Source organism: Panthera uncia, assembly GCF_023721935.1.
Source record: "Panthera uncia isolate 11264 chromosome A1 unlocalized genomic scaffold, Puncia_PCG_1.0 HiC_scaffold_16, whole genome shotgun sequence".
In the NCBI taxonomy this organism is placed as follows: Eukaryota; Metazoa; Chordata; class Mammalia; order Carnivora; family Felidae; genus Panthera; species Panthera uncia.
Window position 1 is genome coordinate 49,694,179 of NW_026057576.1, and position 18,683 is coordinate 49,712,861.

General features: G+C 36.5%; 1 protein-coding gene across 4 annotated transcripts in view; it reads left to right on the forward strand.

Moving 5' to 3' along the window:
* SCEL (sciellin) overlaps nucleotides 1-18,683 on the forward strand; it is a 169,157-nt gene that overhangs the window by 120,794 nt on the left and 29,680 nt on the right. For 3 of the 4 annotated variants that reach the window (XM_049647099.1, XM_049647102.1, XM_049647101.1), the window contains 7 exons: nucleotides 395-454; nucleotides 1,452-1,511; nucleotides 2,466-2,525; nucleotides 7,410-7,469; nucleotides 8,097-8,156; nucleotides 14,305-14,364; nucleotides 16,465-16,527. In XM_049647099.1, the coding sequence (XP_049503056.1) occupies nucleotides 395-454; nucleotides 1,452-1,511; nucleotides 2,466-2,525; nucleotides 7,410-7,469; nucleotides 8,097-8,156; nucleotides 14,305-14,364; nucleotides 16,465-16,527 (423 nt within the window). The remainder of the gene's footprint in view (nucleotides 1-394; nucleotides 455-1,451; nucleotides 1,512-2,465; nucleotides 2,526-7,409; nucleotides 7,470-8,096; nucleotides 8,157-14,304; nucleotides 14,365-16,464; nucleotides 16,528-18,683) is intronic. The other variant, XM_049647100.1, reaches the window with a different exon arrangement.

Sequence of the window (18,683 nt, forward strand, 5' to 3'; positions counted from 1 at the left end):
GATCTCTTCCTTATACTGAAACTGGGCGCTGGGGCTATGATATATAGTAATAAAAGTAACCTGAAAATTGTAACATTGCATAAATGATCAACACAACAACTCAGTTCTAAATGGCAGGAATGTTTATTGTTTTATTAAAAATTATTCCCTGTTAGAATGATTTAATCATAACTGAGTAATGACTGGGACCTTACTATTAGAAAAGTTACCATATCTCTTCAGCATTTTGCATGAGAAGAGCCACTTGCATTAAACAGTTCTAAAGACTTCTGAGGCTTTAGGTACTGATAACATCTTACTCCTATTGTGAGAAATCTTCTGTTGCCATAAGAGACTGAATTCCTCTCTCTCCTCTCTGTTGCTCTGCCTTCCTCCCTGCTCCAATGTTATGAAGAAACCAAGGCCTTGGAAGTCTTATTAAAGTTAATCAGAGGACTGAAAAAAATGAGAAAGGGTAAGTGCAGGTCCTACTTTGCTGGGGCTCTCTTTTTTCAAGTTAGCTTTTCATAGGTCATTTGAAGTGGGAGTGTTATGCTTTCCTCCGTCACAGATGAAGTGTTGTACTTTAAGCCAATTAGAGAGTAAGCAAAGGAATATGACGAATCTGTTTCCATAGGACCACATGTTTGAGTTATACTGAACTAAGTACAGGAAATGTGCTACATAATCTCTTATTCTATACTTTCTTAAACAGTTAAAACATGAGCCAAGTTTTGTATTTAAATTAAGAAATATAAAGGACAAAATTGCAAAGTGAGAGGTATGCTAGGAAGCTTTTCTAAACTGATTTAAACTAAGTGCTGCTGTGGGAGTTAATAAAGATCAGCTAAGGATAATTACATCCAAGTTTTTTAGGTCATTTGGCCTGGAAATATCTGATACGCTTTCCGGGACACTCATTTATACAGATATCAGAGAAAATTGAACATAACCTAAGTGACACAAAATTTTCATGTGTTTTTCTTCCCCCCAGAGACATATATATATGTCTATAGGAAGACATATATTCTTGATAATGTTATCAAGATCTCCAAATGATTATCCAAGTGAATGCCAGGACAGATAAGACTAGGAGAGGATGAGACCTGTTTTGATTTCTGAATCTTGGTTGATTTCCCCCAAATTTCGCTGTGTGATCTTCTCAGTGACACTGAAGGGGTCACATATTTGAGTTTTCCCTCTGTCTTCTGTGTCTGATCCCTACCACCCTGATTTTCACTTTGGAGGGTCTGCAATGGATTCTATCTAAATTTACATTTGGTCAATATAAAATCCCAGAGATTAACTTAACTATATTATTGATAGGCAATTTTCATAATAAAATGAATTTAATACTTGTATAATAATTTTCTCCAAAAGTTTTCAATTAATCATCCAATAATATGGAATACTTAGTTATATGCAATACTGTGGGAATTCTTGGAAACTGATCTAAATGTTTTTTTTAAAAGAGGTAAAGACCTGGATAATGTTATCAAAGTGAATCCCAAAGGAAGGGAAAATGCCACTGGGTAAGAATTATTAGTGTCTTTAAGTTTGATTTCTGTAAGTGACAATCTTATGATAAAATTATTTTGCATTTTAGCTTCATAACCATATTTTATTAGCATGGAGTGAGACAGTAGCAGTGGGCCCCATGACCTTCCCTTCTTGTTCCTAATAAAATTACTTAATTTTTGAAGAACCGTCCTAATTTTTGATACTAAGTTGCCCTTTATCCCAGATTTTAGGGCTTTGATTTGGTTTATGGATGCATTACTGAATTGTTTCTTTGTATCCAAAGGAAGCATAGTCTTAACAACGTTTTCAAGGTAGATCTCCAAAATAGCAAAGCCAAAGTGGAGGCTTGACTAAAACCCTTGTAAATCAACTTCTCTAAGGATGATATGGTCTCTGAAGGCAACCCAGGGGAGGGACTGGCAGGTGTATCCACTGGAAATTCCACCACGGTTTCCCCTCTTCAGGGCTCTGTCAACATGGCAGCAGCACTGAGTCCCGTCACCTCTGCCATCCTCTGCCATCCCCGTGCAGTGTCATCCTTTTGGGTTCAAGTCATCCCCTTTTGATATCGTTCAATGTCAATGCTCTTCCATGAGGGTCACATGTGTACCCCTGAGAAATGATTCATTCATTTTCCTACCATGTGACGTGTTGTTTTTTTTTTTTCCTCTTTGTAACTCCTCATAACCTAATTATATTTTAAAAGGCTTGCATTGGGGAAATGGTTCAGTTTATAGGAAGACATATATTCTTCTCCTTATAACTTTTAAAATATTATTATTGATATTGTTCTCATTATTTAAAACCAGAATAAGCAATTATATCTGATTTGTTAAGTAGAAATCTATATCCTGTCTTGATCCAGTCTAGGACTTTATCTGACTTATATGACTTCTCCAATCATTGTTCACTTGACTAGTGTTTTACTTAATAACATGCATTAAAATTCATTTCTTTGTTCAAAGAAAACAAGACTTCAATGGATTTATTAAAGCAAATCCTGAAACAAATAAAAATATCAAGAGGTAAGACATGTAAAACTTCCTCCCCTTCCTTTGGCATTTATAAGCACATCGGAATCCTGACTGCTTGTCAGGAGACTGCATTGAAATTCAAACCAAGCTCTCTTTTTCCCCAAACAAATCATATTAAGCAGTTTTATACAAGTGATAGTCAGAAGTGATCTTTTGCATTTAATTTATGGGTAAAGTTTACTATCTGGCAGATTTTGCAAAATTAAATGGGAATTTGACTTTATTGAGTTAAATGATTCCTTTCTGTGTGTGTGTATGTGTGTGTGTGTTTAAGTGTGTATGTGTGTGTATGTGTAAGTACTGCATGTGTGTGTATAAATGTATTTGTGTGTATATAAGTAGTGTGTATGTATAATTGTGTGGGTATAAGAGTATTTCTGTGTACTCAAGGGGGTTCTCCAGAGAAACAAAAGCAATAGGATAAGGAATTGGCTCATGCTCTTATGGAAGCTGAAAAGTCCCAAGCTCTGTAGTTGGCAATCTGGATACCTAGAAGAGCCAGTGATTTATAGTTCCAGTCCAAACCCAAATGCCTAAGAATCAGGAGAGCTGATGGTTTAGCTTCCAATGCCAAGAGATGTCTGAGGCCAGTCAGTCAGGCAGAAAAACTCCATTCTAACTCAGTCTTTCTGTTCCATTCTAATCCTCAACTGATTGAGTCATGGCCCCTATGTTAGGGAGGACCATTTGCTTTACTCAGTCTACAGATTCAAATGTTTATCTCATCCCCGAACACCCTCACAGACATACCCAGAATAATGTTTGATCCAATATGTAGGCTTTCTGTGGCCCAGCCAACTTAACATATGAAATTAACCATCAAAATGTGTGTGTGTATATAGTATAACTACATGTAAATATATGTATGTGGTATGTGTGGATATAGGTAGATGTGTTTATGTGCAAACAATGTGTGCACATATATAGTGTTTTTGTGTGTAGCATGTATATATCTATGTAGTGTAGTGTATAAAAATGAAGAGCTTAACAAAGTGTACTTTGTTCTCCTAAGGCTGTGTGGGTTATTTCAGCTCAGGTCATGATCTCACAGTTCCATGAGTTTGAGCTCTGAGTTGGGCTCTCTCTCCTTCTCTCTCCCTGTCCCTCCCCCTCTCACACACTCTCTCTAAATATAAATAAATAAACTTAAAAAAGAGTTTTCCTACCCATTAACTTTCAAGTAAATCTGGAAAGCTTATATTCTCCTGCTTTTTATTTTTTAAAAAGCAGATGGAATATATTTGAAACTGAGCTTGTTGGTACGTTGCTGAAACCAGTGCACCAAATAATTCCATGTGGTTTCCTTTGAACTTCTTTCCATTCAGTTAACTCAGTACATGATATTATTAGTTGATTCTAAAATGTGTCACTGATGTCTGCAGGCCCAGTTAGCAGTGCAAGGACTTAGCTAGTTGAAAAGCTGGTGTGCTATTCTCAGCAACATGACATGGTCCAGCAACCCAGGGAGTTCGAGACTTGTATTTGCACCCAGTAGACTGAGAAGAAAGCATTGATTTCTTTGGCTACATGGGGGTTCAGGGAGGTAACTCAAGGTAATGAATGTGAGCAGGGAATCCTAAAGACCTGGGTTCAAATTCTGGCTTGGTCATTTGCTAGTTCTCATGCTTCAGTTTACTCATCCACAAAATAGGGATCATAACATTATCCTGCCTGGCCCATAGTAGCTGCAAGAAATTGTGAGCAAAGATAAAAAATCAGGTGAATTATGTTTTCTTAATGATTCAGATACTGTTCAAATATTTAATTTACTTTGATTTTCTAAGAAAAATCCATGACTTCCATGCTAATTTTTATTTAAAAGAGTATTTCAAATAGTCACCTCTTGTTTTTCATATGTTGGTGTGTGACTATGTGCATGCCTATATGTGTCTACAGGCAAATAAATGTTTTATGTGTGTGTGCTTGTGTTTGCATGAATGTGCATATATGTACAATTGCACCTTTGTATGTACACCAGTCCACATGCATATGAGTATGTGCATGTTTTTGCAAACGCAGCTGTGTGTGATTGCATAACAATGCACGCATGCTGTGTATACATGGATACCTGTATATCTATGCTTTTGTATGTATATGAGTACATATGTACATGGATGTGTATGTGTGTGCACCCATGTCCAATGCTTGGGAGTATGCACAGTGTGTGTTTGTGCTTGCTGAGAGCTTTTAGGGACAGTAGTTGTCTTTTTCTTTTACTACGCATAATTAAGTTCTGTAGATCTTTTATTTTCTTAATGTAAAAAAATCTTTTAATGTTTATTTATTTTTGAGAGACAGAGACAGAGTGTGAGTGGGGGAGGGGCAGAGAGAGAGGGAGACACAGAATCTGAAACAGGCTCCAGGCTCTGAGCTGTCAGCACAAAGCCTGATGCAGAGCTCAAACTCATGAACCGTGAGATCATGACCTGAACTGAAGTCAGATGCTCAACTGACTTAGCCACCAAGGCGCCCCTAACTTTTTTTTGTTTATTTGTTTTTGAGAGAGAGAGAGAGAGAGAGAGAAAGAGAGAGAGAAAGAGAGAGTGCTCAAGCAGGGGAGGGACAGAGAGAGAGGGAGACAGAGAATCCCAAAGCAGGCTCCAGGCTCTGAGCTGTCAGCACAGAGCCAGACACGGGGTTCGAACTCATGAACCACGAGATCATGACCTGAGCCAAAGTTGGACACTTAGCTGACTGAACCACCCAGGCACCACTGTATATCTGTTAAAAGTAAAGCCAAATCCTGCTCCCTCTCTTATTTAAAAAAGTACAATATTTGTCCATTTCAGGTAGAATACAATTCGAACCCTTAGCAATTGTCTTTCACTTGTTCAATAAAGTCCAGCCAAACTGATCTTTTTTGTATTCCTGGCTCATTCCCGCTTTAAGAATTCTGCATATGCTATTCCCATTTTGGGACTGCTCTACCCTCATATTGTCACTTTCTCAAAGAAGTCATTTCTGACCACCAATTGTAATTGTCACCACCCCCTCCTCCAACCCCAGTTGTGTTCTGTGCCAGAACACAGGCACCAGGCACTCTCTAATTTTCTTCAGAGCATGTATTGTTATTTAGAATTGTGACATTCATTTATATGTTTGATTGTATATTGCCTGCCTCCTCCTGAGTTAGAATGGAAGCTTCATGAGGGCTAAGCCTATGTCTGTATTATTCACAGGTGTCCATAACTATTTGTGGATTGAGGGGATGAATAAATACTGAGGATGCGTACACTATGGGGCATTGATTCACAGTTTAGCTCCAAATATTATTTTAAATTACTGCATTAATTAGAACACTCTTCTTTATTGATTTTATTTACTTTGAGATTTAAATAAGCCCTCATTGATATATGTTTTATTTAATATGTTTAAAGAGATCAAGTTCTTGGCAATATAATCAAAGCTATCTCCAAAATCAACACAAGTATTACAAGGGAGCGGTTGTAATGCTTACTGTTGTGTTATTTCTTTGAGTACTCAAATGTGAAAATAGAATCCTGGAATATTTTTTCTCTGACTCTGGAATTTAAATCTCACATACTTCATTTAGGCAAAAATCAACAAGAGGTAAAAAAAAAAACAACACATCAAAAAGGGGGTGTTCTAGGGTAGAATAGTTGGTTCTTTCAGGTTGTTTCATTTTGCATGAAAAAAAGTCCACACATTTTTTTTGTTGCTGCTTTTAGCCTGGGTATATACATTCTCAGATATCTGGATAAAAGTAAAATCTTAAGTCAACATCTAGTTGCTTCAAAATACCTGTATCTGTGATGTTGTTTAGATGTAACCTCAAAGACTTTGTGATACAATCTTAGTAGGGCCACAGAGCATGGAGAAACAGGGTATAAAAGTACCTTCTTTAGAGGAGCCTGGGTGGCTCAGTTTGTTAAACTCCCAACTCTTGATTTTGACTCAAGTCATGATCTCACAGTTCGTAGGATTGAGCCCCACATTGGGCTCTGCGCTGACAGCATGGACCCTGCTTGGGATTCTCTCCCTCTCTCTACCCTTCCTGTGCATATTCCCTCTTTCTCTCTCTCTCTCTTGAAATAAATAAATAAACATTTTTAAAAAGCACCTTCTGCGGATGTCCTTTACCCATGTGACATCCTCTGTAGGTCACAGGGCTATTGGCTTGTGCTGCGTATGTGGAAAACAGAAACAATAAGAAAAGCAAAATTCCATTAAGATTAGAAACAGAATGTTAAAAGATAACAACAAAATACTGACACGTTTTTAATGACTACATGGGGTTTTTTATTATAGTAAATATATCTTACATTTCAGAACTCTATAGATTTTAATCTTCCTATTGTTTGTTGCCAATACAACTACTCAAAATTTGTAGTTTTAACACATAGTTATAAATGCCAGATAGATACCAGGTTCTATATCACGGACTTTAACAAACTGGTATATTAATCTTCATCCAGTCTTGTGAATAGAAAACCTACTAATAAATGTCAATTTTTCAAAATATGGATTCTTCAAGGTTAATTTTAAATTCCCATAGCATATTGGAAGTTGATATTAAGAGGATGTGCCTTCTGGAATGTTCCATGAGATGCATATATAGACTATTAGAAAATGTTTAGCGCACCTGGCAAAGGTTAGGAGCATGACATTAAACAGATCACAATAGAGACAGAGTTCCAGTGCAGTATTTGTGATTGGCCTAAAGTCGCCAAGATTAAAATATTGTCTCACTGAATCTCAGAGATGTATAAATACCTACATAGTCAACTTTAACATTATTCCATTCTTTGGCATGATCTCAGTAAATGTTAATAAAGTTTCTGAGTTTTAATAAATAGTTTTCATCATTTGGTGTTAATCTATCACTAACCTCACCATTTCTTCAATGTTTTAAAGGGGCCAGAGCCTTGACAATCTCATCAACGTGACCCCTGAAGTAAACAGAAGTAATGCAGGGTGAAGATTATGTCTTATCTTTCTTCCTTCCCTGACTGCATCAATTTGTGGCCCTCATCAGAGAAGCTATGTGGAAAAATCTTTGCATTGGAATCAGCAAGTCTGAAATCCATTACTTCCCAGCTGGGTGCCTTTGAGCAAGTCCCTTGAACACTCTGAGCTAAGGCTTCTTTAGTCATAAAAGGAGGGTCATGTCTGTTCTACCTTTGTCATTTGATTGTTGAAGGATCAAATGACATAATGGATATAAAATCCCTTTAAAGCAAGAAAGCACCAAAAATGGAAATTATTACCAAAACATAGTTAAGTAACAGCTACAGTGTTGGATTAAATACTTAGGAGGTGTGTGAAAGTTTTTGCAAATCATTATATTGTTCCTGATTGATTTTTTAAAAACTCAATATTGCCCTGATATTATGGTTTTATTTTGGGGGTAAATAAGATTCTGAGCCAGTATATCAATGATCTATATAGAAGTCAAAATTGTACTTTTTAAAATTAAGGACATAGACTGGTATTGATTTCTCTTAAAACTTAATAGAAAAATTCATCTTGAGTACATATATCTTTTAAATAAATACTTAGTTGATTTAATTCCATTTTTACTTATCATTATTTTTGTTTAAGTTCCAAAGATCTTGATAACCTCATCAAAGTGGTTCCGAGAACAGGACAAAGTATGCAAGGGTAAGTTTTAATATGCTTTTTTTTTTTTTTGGTTTCACACATATCAATGCTTGAAAAGATAATTAAATTAATATTTTAAGAGACTGACACTGAGGTCAATGATAGTTTAAGAATGTGACCTCCCAGGGCGCCTGGGTGGCTCAGTCGGTTAAGCGTCCAACTTTGGCTCAGGTCATGATCTTATGGTCCGTGAGTTCGAGCCTCGCGTCGGGCTCTGTGCTGACAGCTCAGAGCCTGGAGCCTGCTTCAGATTCTGGAATTCTGTGTCTCCCTCTCTCTCTGACCCTCCCCCCGTTCATGCTCTGTCTCTCTCTGTCTCAAAAATAAATAAACATTAAAAAAAATTAAAAAAAAAAAAAAGAATGTGACCTCCCTGACCTCATGTCTAAAATGGTTAACTAGAGAATAGGTAAACTAGAAGATAAAATTATGGAAAAAGAAGAAGCTGAGAAAAAGAGAGATAAAAAATCCAGGAGTATGAGGGGAAAATTAGAGAACTAAGTGATGCACTAAAGAGAAATAATCTACGCAAAATTGGTATTCCAGAGGAGGAAGAGAGAGGGAAAGGTGCTGAAGGTGTACTTGAAGAAATAATAGCTGAGAACTTCCCTGAACTGGGGAAGGAAAAAGGCATTGAAATCCAAGAGGCACAGAGAACTCCCTTCAGACGTAACTTGAATCGATCTTCTGCACGACATACCATAGTGAAACTGGCAAAATACAAGGATAAAGAGAAAATTCTGAAAGCAGCTAGGGATAAACGTGCTCTAACATATAAAGGGAGACCGATAAGACTCGTGACGGATCTCTCTACTGAAACTTGGCAGGCCAGAAAGGAATGGCAGGAAATCTTCAATGTGTTGAACAGAAAAAAATATGCAGCCGAGAATCCTTTATCCAGCAAATCTGTCATTTAGAATAGAAGGAGAGATAAAGGTCTTCCCAAACAAACAAAAACTGAAGGAATCTGTCACCACTAAACCAGCCCTACGAGAGATCCTAAGGGGGATTCTGTGAGACAAAGTACCAGAGACATCGCTACAAGCATGAAACCTACAGACATCACAATGACTCTAAACCCATATCTTTCTATAATAACACTGAATGTAAATGGACTAAATGCACCAACCAAAAGACATAGGGTATCAGAATGGATAAAAAAAAACAAGACCCATCTATTTGCTGTCTACAAGAGACTCATTTTAGACCTGAGGGCACCTTCAGATTGAAAATGAGGGGATGGAGAACTATTTATCATGCTACTGGAAGTCAAAGGAGAGCTGGAGTAGCCATACTTATATCAGACAAACTAGACTTTAAATTAAAGGCTGTAACAAGAGATAAAGAAGGACATTATATAATAATTACAGGGTCTATCCATCAAGAACTAAATAAATGTCTACGTGCCGAATACGGGAGTCCCTAAATATATAAAACAATTACTCACAAACATAAGCAACCTTATTGACAAGAATGTGGTAATTGCAAGGAACTTTAATACCCCACTTACAACAATGGAAAGATCATCTAGACACATGGTCAATAAAGAAACAAGGGCCCTGAATGATACATTGGATCAGATGGACTTGACAGATATATTTAGAACTCTGCATCCCAAAGCAACAGAAGATACTTTCTTCTCGAGTGCACATGGAACATTCTCCAAGATAGATCACATACTGGGTCACAAAACAGCCCTTCATAAGTATACAAGAATTGAGATCATACCATGCATACTTTCAGACCACAATGCTATGAAGCTTGAAATCAACCACAGGAAAAAGTCTGGAAAACCTCCAAAAGCATGGAGGTTAAAAAACACCCTACTAAAGAATGAGTGGGTCAACCAGGCAATTAGAGAAGAAATTTAAAAATATATGGAAACAAATGAAAATGAAAATACAACAATCCAAACGCTTTGGGATGCAGCGAAGGCAGTCCTGAGAGGAAAATACATTGCAATCCAGGCCTATCGCCAGAAACAAGAAAAATCCCAAATACAAAATCTAACAGCACACCTAAAGGAAATAGAAGCAGAGCAGCAAAGACACCCTAAACCCAGCAGAAGAAGAGAAATAATAAAGATCAGAGCAGAAATAAACAATATAGAATCTAAAAAAAAAAAAACTGTAGAGCAGATCAATGAAACCAAGAGTTGTTTTTTTTTGAAAAAATAAACAAAATTGATAAACCTCTAGCCAGGCTTCTCAAAAAGAAAAGGGAGATGACCCAAATAGATAAAATCATGAATGAAAATGGAATTATTACAACCAATCCCTCAGAAATACAAGCAATGATCAGGGAATACTATGAAAAATTATATGCCAACAAACTGGACAACCTGGAAGAAATGGACAAATTCCCAAACACCCACACACTTCCAAAACTTAAACAGGAGGAAATAGAAAGCTTGAACAGACCCATAACCAGCAAAGAAATTGAATCAGTTATCAAAAATTTCCCAACAAATAAGAGTCCAGGACCAGGTGGCTTCCCTGGGGAATTCTACCGGCCATTTAAAGCGGAGATAATACCTATCCTTCTCAAGCTATTCCAAAAAATAGAAAGGGAAGGAAAACTTCCAGACTCATTCTATGAAGCCAGCATTACTTTGACTCCCAAACCAGACAGAGACCCAGTAAAAAAAGAGAACTACAGGCCAATATCCCTGATGAATATGGATGCCAAAATTCTCAACAATATACTAGCAAATCGAATTCAACAGCATATATAAAAAGAATTATTCACCATGATCAAGTGGGATTCATTCATGGGCTGCAGGGCTCATTCAACATTCGCAAATCAATCAACATGATACATCACATTAATAAAAGAAAAGATAAGAACCATATGATCCTGTCAATCGATGCAGAAAAAGCATTTGACAAAATTCAGCATCCTTTCTTAATAAAAACCCTCGAGAAAGTCGGGATAGAAGGAACATACTTAAACATCATAAAAGCCATTTATGAAAAGCCCACAGCTAATATCATCCTCAATGGGGAAAAACTGAGAGCTTTCCCCCTGAGATCAGGAATACGACGGGGATGTCCACTCTCACCGCTGTTGTTTAACATAGTGTTGGAAGTGCTAGCATCAGCAATCAGACAACAAAAGGAAATCAAAGGCATCAAAATTGGCAAAGATGAAGTCAAGCTTTCACTTTTTGCAGATACCATCATATTATACATGGAAAACCTGATAGACTCCACCAAAAGTCTGCTAGAACTGATACATGAATTCAGCAAAGTCGCAGGATAAAAAATTAATGTACAGAAATGAGTTGCATTCTTATACACTAATAATGAAGCAACAGAAAGACAAATAAAGAAACTGATCTCATTCACAATTGCACCAAGAAGCATAAAATACCTAGGAATAAATCTAACCAAAGATGTAAAAGATCTGTATGCTGAAAACTATAGGAAGCTTATGAAGGAAACTGAAGAAGATATAAAGAAATGGAAAAACATTCCGTGCTCATGGGTTGGAAGAATAAATATTGTTAAAATGTCAATACTACCCAAAGCTATCTACACATTCAATGCAATCCCAATCAAAATTGCACCAGCATTCTTCTTGAAGCTAGAACAAGCAATCTTAAAATTCATATGGAACCACAAAAGACCCCGAATAGCCAAAGTAATTTTGAAGAAGACCAAAGCAGGAGGCATCAAAATCCCAGACTTTAGCCTCTACTACAAAGCTGTAATCATCAAGACAGCATGGTATTGGCACAAAAACAGACACATAGACCAATGGAATAGAATAGAAACCCCAGAACTAGACCCACAAAAGTATGGGCAACTCATCTTTGACAAAGCAGGAAAGAATATCCAATGGAAAAAAGTCTCTTTAACAAATGGTGCTGGGAGAACTGGACAGCAATATGCAGAAGAATGAAACTAGACCACTTTCTTACACCATTCACAAAAATAAACTCAAAATGGATAAAGGACCTGAATGTGAGACAGGAAACCATCAAAACCCTAGAGGAGAAAGCAGGAAACGACCTCTCTGACCTCAGCTGCAGCAATTTCTTACTTGACACATCCCCAAAGGCAAGGGAATTAAAAGCAAAAATGAACTATTGGGACCTCATGAAGATAAAAAGCTTCTGCGCAGCAAAGGAAACAATCAACAAAACTAAAAGGCAACCAACAGAATGGGAAAAGATATCTTTAAATGACATATTGGACAAAGGACTAGTATCCAAAATCTATAAAGAGCTCACCAAACTCCACACCCGTAAAACAAATAATCCAGTGAAGAAATGGGCAGAAAACATGAATAGACACTTCTCTAAAGAAGACATCCGGATGGCCAACAGGCACATGAAAAGATGCTCAACGTCGCTCCTCATCAGGGAAATACAAATCAAAACTACACTGAGATATCACCTCACGCCAGTCAGAGTGGCCAAAATGAGCAAATCAGGAGACTATAGATGCAGGCGAGGATGTGGAGAAATGGGAACCCTCTTGCACTGTTGGTGGGAATGCAAACTGGTGCAGCCACTCTGGAAAGCAGTGTGGAGGTTCCTCAAAAAATTAAAAATAGACCTACCCTATGACCCAGCAATAGCACTGCTAGGAATTTACCCAAGGGATACAGGAGTACTGATGCATAGGAGCACTTGTACCCCAATGTTTATCACTCTCAAGAATAGCCAAATTTTGGAAAAAGCCTAAATGTCCATCAACTGATGAATGGATAAAGACATTGTGGTTTATATACACAATGGAGTACTACGTGGCAATGAGAAAGAATGAAATATGGCCCTTTGTAGCAACGTGGATGGAACTGGAGGGTGTGATGCTAAGTGAAATAATCCATACAGAGACAGACAGATACCATATGTTTTCACTCTTATGTGGATCCTGAGAAACTTAACAGAAACCCATGGGGGAGGGGAAGGAAAAAAAAATGAGGTTAGAGTGGGAGAGAGCCAAAGCATGAAAGACTCTTAAAAACTGAAAACAAACTGAGGGTTGATGGGGGGTGGGGGTGGGAGGGAGGGAAGGGTAGGTGATGGGCATTGAAGAGGGCATCTTTTGGGATGAGCACTGGGTGTTTTATGGAAACCAATTTGACAATAAATTTCATATATTAAAAAAAATAATAAAATGGTTAACTTTTAATGTTAAAATGGTTAAGTTTTAATATAATCGAGGTAACTTTGATTAGTTAGATGCACAGTTGATTTCCAAGAATGGACAAGACACTTTATTGTTTTATTTTTCTTTTCTTTTTTTTAAAGTTTATTTATTTTGAGAGAGAGAACATGTGTGTGTGTGCGCACGCGCACATGAGTGGGGGAGGGGCAGAGAGAGAGGGAAAGAGAGCATTCCAAGCAGGTTCCAAGCTGCCAGCGCAGAGCCTGACGTGGGGCTCAATCTCACGACCCACTGTGAGATCATGAACTGAGCCGAAATCAAGAGTTGGATGCTTAACTGACTTAGCTACCCAGGCGTCCCAATTTGTATATTTTTCTTAAGCAGAGGATGGCATAGAAGAGGTGAAATAGAACTAAATGGGAGACTATAGATTTGGATCTAGGTCTGGCTCTGCCCTCACTAACCGTGTGAAATGTAGTTGGTCACTTCTATTTGGGCTTCAGTTTTCTTGTCCTCACAGTAAGGAAATTGGACCAGGTGCTGTCTCGTCACTCCAATGCTAATTCAATTACTAAGTTCCAGTACAATGGTTGGTATCATGGAATCATGGTATCATGGAAAGTTGGTATCATGGAATCTGACTCTTGAGTTATATTACTTCACTTTCACTTAATCTTTCTGTGTCTGTGTCTCAGTTTTTCCCTTTGTGAACATGGGATGATAATACTTCCTATATTGGATGATTGATTAAATTATATAAATCCTGTGAATCACTTGAACAGTGCCTGGCATATCATGAATTTTCTAAAACCACTGATTATTTTTTATTACTTCTATGCAGCTGTAGTTATGTCCAAATATACATATTCATAAGACTGAAAATTCCAATCCTTTGAGATGAACTCTATATTTATAAATATTTTACAATAAAATATTTTTACAATATAAAATGGTTCTCAGTTTTAACAAATATTTGCAACCACATGATATAAATCAACCACTGATCTGATCACTTCTTCCATGTTTTAAAGGGGCCACAGTCTTGACAGTCTCATCAAAGTGGCTCCTGAAACAAACAGAACTAACCAAAGGTGAGGTTCATGGAACTCTTCTATACCTCTGTGTTTTTCTGTTTAACTTTAAAAAATGTAATAAAACTCATTGTCCCACCATGGAGGCAGCCAGTGATGGGACCAAAAATCAACAGCTGTGTTAGAAACCTGGTGTTCAGGTCCTTGCTCAGGGCTCCCAGGCCGTGAGCTTTAATGGAGGATAGAGAATTTCTTATAATGTCTCTTATCAGTATGCGATTGTGCTTGGGATTTCAACATAATTCTATTTCAGTATAATAGGTCCACATAATACGTTGCAATCATTTACATGAAAGGGCCTGTGTGTGATTAAATTAGTTTATGAGTTAATTGGAAAGATTAATTAAATGATACAAACATTTCTGGCCTTTTTTTCTCTTCAGGGTATATAGCATATTGTACAATAATAAGGTATACCACATTAAACTTCTTGTTTAGGCTTTTGGTGTTAATGTTGGTATGAAAGCCCATTGTTATAATAATGTGTCTTTAGAGCTATGATTATTCATTTGAGTGTTTAGAATAAAAGCAATTTATGTAATCTGAAGTCTTGCTTGTTCTGATTTAGCACTACATGAAGTGCAATTCTGAAGTGATTTAATTAATATCTTAGAGTAGCCTCAATGTTACAGATTCACGTTATATGTATTACCTGCATACCTTAAATCAGGAAGTAACTCTGTTTTTTAAAAGTCCTAGGTTATGTTGTTTTGCTTGCTTGCTTTCGTTTTTGTTGTTTTTGGAGGGGATGGAAATGGGGAACACATGGAAATGATAAATCTTATATGTTTATATTCTTCTTTTGTTTGTTACAACCTCCCAAAATATCCTAAATGCTAATTCTGCTACCAAATATAATGTGGAAAGTCAAAAGCTCAAGAGTAATTTAAATTTGGGGTTGTCTTGAAAGAAACAAGAATAAAACTAAATTAAGTTCTCATATGTACATAATTGTGTAAGAAATGAATTCATAGCCACCTGCTTTTACATAGGGCTAAAAAGAATTCAAGTAATGATTAAGTTTTAAATTGGCAACAATTATTTAATTTAATATTCAAGTTGAAAAAAATGTACACGTTATTATTGATTTTAGTTGATTTTACCACCTATTGCAACTTGCAACATTTTTTTAGGATCCAAACTCATTCCCTCAGCATACACAAGGTAGGTTTTACCAAGATTATTGAGACTTTTGAGCAAGTTTCCAATTTCTGCCGAAAAATAAGATTAATCATTTGGCTAAAGGCATTCTGAAAGAGGACATGAAAAAAAATGAGAACAAATTGATTTATTGATATGTAGTGGTGTTGGATAGGCTCTTCTTTTTTCATTGTTTCAATTTACTTTATTATAGTATTGAAGCAAATTCTTCATAATTACCATTTGAGAAATTTGTTTTGACACAATAATAGCATAACTAGATTACTGTAAATTCACAGTAAATTAATTGTAAATTCATAAAGCCGGATAAAACAAAGAATATTGGCTTTCTACTCTTTCACAAACCCAAAGATTGATTTTTAAATGACTCGAGAAAGTTGGTGGCATAACATTCCTATACTATTCTTATAATATTCTTATACTAGAATATTTTTGGATGACATTGAATATATTTCTGTCTTCTTGGGAAGTTAAGACTCATTGTATATGGGGTCAAAAGTCAAGAAGTGCATACCAGAATAAGTCCAAGCACCCTCTCAGGATTACTGTGATGATGTTGGTGAAGAGCATGGTGGAGATGTAAGCAGTTACTGTGGACAGAGAGAAAGGATGATAGTGGGAAGGAGCGTGAGGTTTGGGGTCCAGTTGCTATGGTTTAAAAACTGGTTCATTCTTAATCACTTCTTCCTACCTGCCCCCAAAGAGTGCCCTACCTTCCAGGAAGCTCGGTTTCTTTATTTGTAAAGGGAAGATGGTGATATCTACCTCAGTGGGTTGTTTTGAGGATTTTAAAAACTTTGGGAAGTAGAAACTCAGTAAACTTGTTACTTTTATCTAGGATCCCATTGTATGATTTACATGTGTCAAAAGAAAAAAATGTCAGTCATAAAATTTGCTGGTTTCCAGCTGAATTTGACCTTTTATTTTATTTTGTTTTAGCAGTAAAGCAAGTCTTGATGAACTTATTAATGTAGGCCCCAAAGCTGTCAAAAACATGACTGGGTAAGAGAAAGATGTTAATTTGTTTTGTTTTGTTTTGTTTTGTTTTGTTGTGTTTTGTTTTTCCTCTTAAAACACAATACAGATGTAAATAATTTGTAGTCATTCTGTGGGCAAACTGAATATAGGTCTTGAAAAACCATCATGATTTTGATATATTCCTGGAAATAAATATCTATTTGTTCCTAGCAAGAAAGAGAGGTAGCTGAAGAAAATAATATGCTGGTGTCTTTACTTCTTTCCACCTCAAGTGAAGCAGTTGAAGAGAACGATTGTGAGAACATAGCTGGTCTATGTGCTAATTTGTTGTTTTTTCCTTTATGATATTGATGTTAACACCTTTGTCTCTTGAACTGATGACAATTTGTTAATAATAGTTAATTCCTAAAAACACCTAGAACACTTTATTAGATGTAGTAGCAGCATTACCTTTACTTCATTTCATAGAACATTTTCTGGTAGTCGGTGGAAATTTTATGAGGTTTATTGTTTCTTAGATAGTTTGATGCTCCCAGCAAAGTTGTGGATATAAAATTTGGTATTTCTTTAGGCAGTGTCTGTAAGATAATAAAACTCGCTTTTTGTCTCTGGGTATATGAAGATTTTTAAACTATTGCACACTATATACATATATTGATTTCCCTTTTTGAGTTTAGTTGGTACATATAAAAACTGCAAAATTTTAGAGATCAAGGAAGGAATCCCAAAGAACTCCCAGCCCTGTTAGTCTGAACAATTTTGAAAACCCCTGTTTCAGTCAAACCTATTCAATTTCCAGAAGAGGAAACAGACTCACAAAGGTTAAGTGATCTGACCAGGGTCACGGAGAAAACTAGTGGAAGACTGATAGTTTTGTGATCTGTTAGGGAATGAATAATTATGAGGAACCTATTGGGTTTGAAGCTTGCAACTAGGTATCATTAGTTGCACATTAGGTATAATTATAGGCCATGGATGCCAAAAAGAGAATTCAGTAGACATACTCAGTCTTATTAACAGCAGGCAATTATCATAGATTAAAGCTAATTATGTACTGGGGGGCACAGAGATGTTACTCCAAGAGAAGAATAGGTTGTCAATTTAATATATTACATTTTGGAACACTCATGTACTGCTTGCTGAATATAGAATGCATTGTCAGTACATTGCATTTAAAAGGGAAAAGAAGCACTGAATAGCTCATTTAATAAACATGACAGGCAGTCAAGCCCATATCCATAGTTTCCTAGGAGTAGAAGATGTTGGAGACGGGCAGAGTCTTAGAGATGTTCCAGTCTCCTCATTTTACAGATGAGAATACTGAGGCCAGGAGCAAAAATCTCATAGTCTCCGTGAGTTCTTCTGACTCCCAGCCCAACTCCTGGGGGCTCCCAGCACACCAACTTTAATCTTAAAAGAAATGAAAGTTAATTAAACACCTCCAGAAATAGTGGAGGTTTATAGAGCTAGGATTGTTGCTCTTGCCATGGGACAGCCAGAAGGTGTCCTTTACTGCTCTACAGGGTCACTTGAAATATTATTTCATAGGTGACAATGGCACAAATGTGCAAATGGCTGCAAAACACTTTGCAGCTCTTAAACTACATGGAGTCAGTGATAGATAAATATTCTAACATACCCGTTTACTATATCCTTAAAGCAAAACAAATGAGAGCAGAAACTTGTTACAGAAAGAATGTCACATTTTTCCCAGATAAAGTTTAGATATAAGATTTCTGCATTTTCAGGGACCCAAGGCCTGAAAAAGGGGTCTATAAATTTGTTATTTTCAAGTCATTGAGATAAATCGCGTGATGCTATCAATCAAGGCAATTCAGAACTGATACTGAGATCCTCGTTTTGTTAAAACACTGTTGTCTTTTCAGTAGTGGTAGAACATAGCATACAATTATATATTTTCTAAGCCAGGATTTCTCAAACTATGGGTCAAAACCCACCAACGGGTCTTGTAATTAATACAGCAAGTAGCAATCAGCACTTTCCCTCAATTAAATAAAATTAATTAAATAGAGTGGAAAACATGAGAGTTATTATGTAGGAAGGGTATTATTTAATGAAATTTGTGTTTGCTTATGTGTGTGTGTGAGTGTGCATATCTCTATCTGAAGAGAGTATTGAGTTGTGATGTAAACCTTATTTCTTTTTTTTAAGTTTATTTA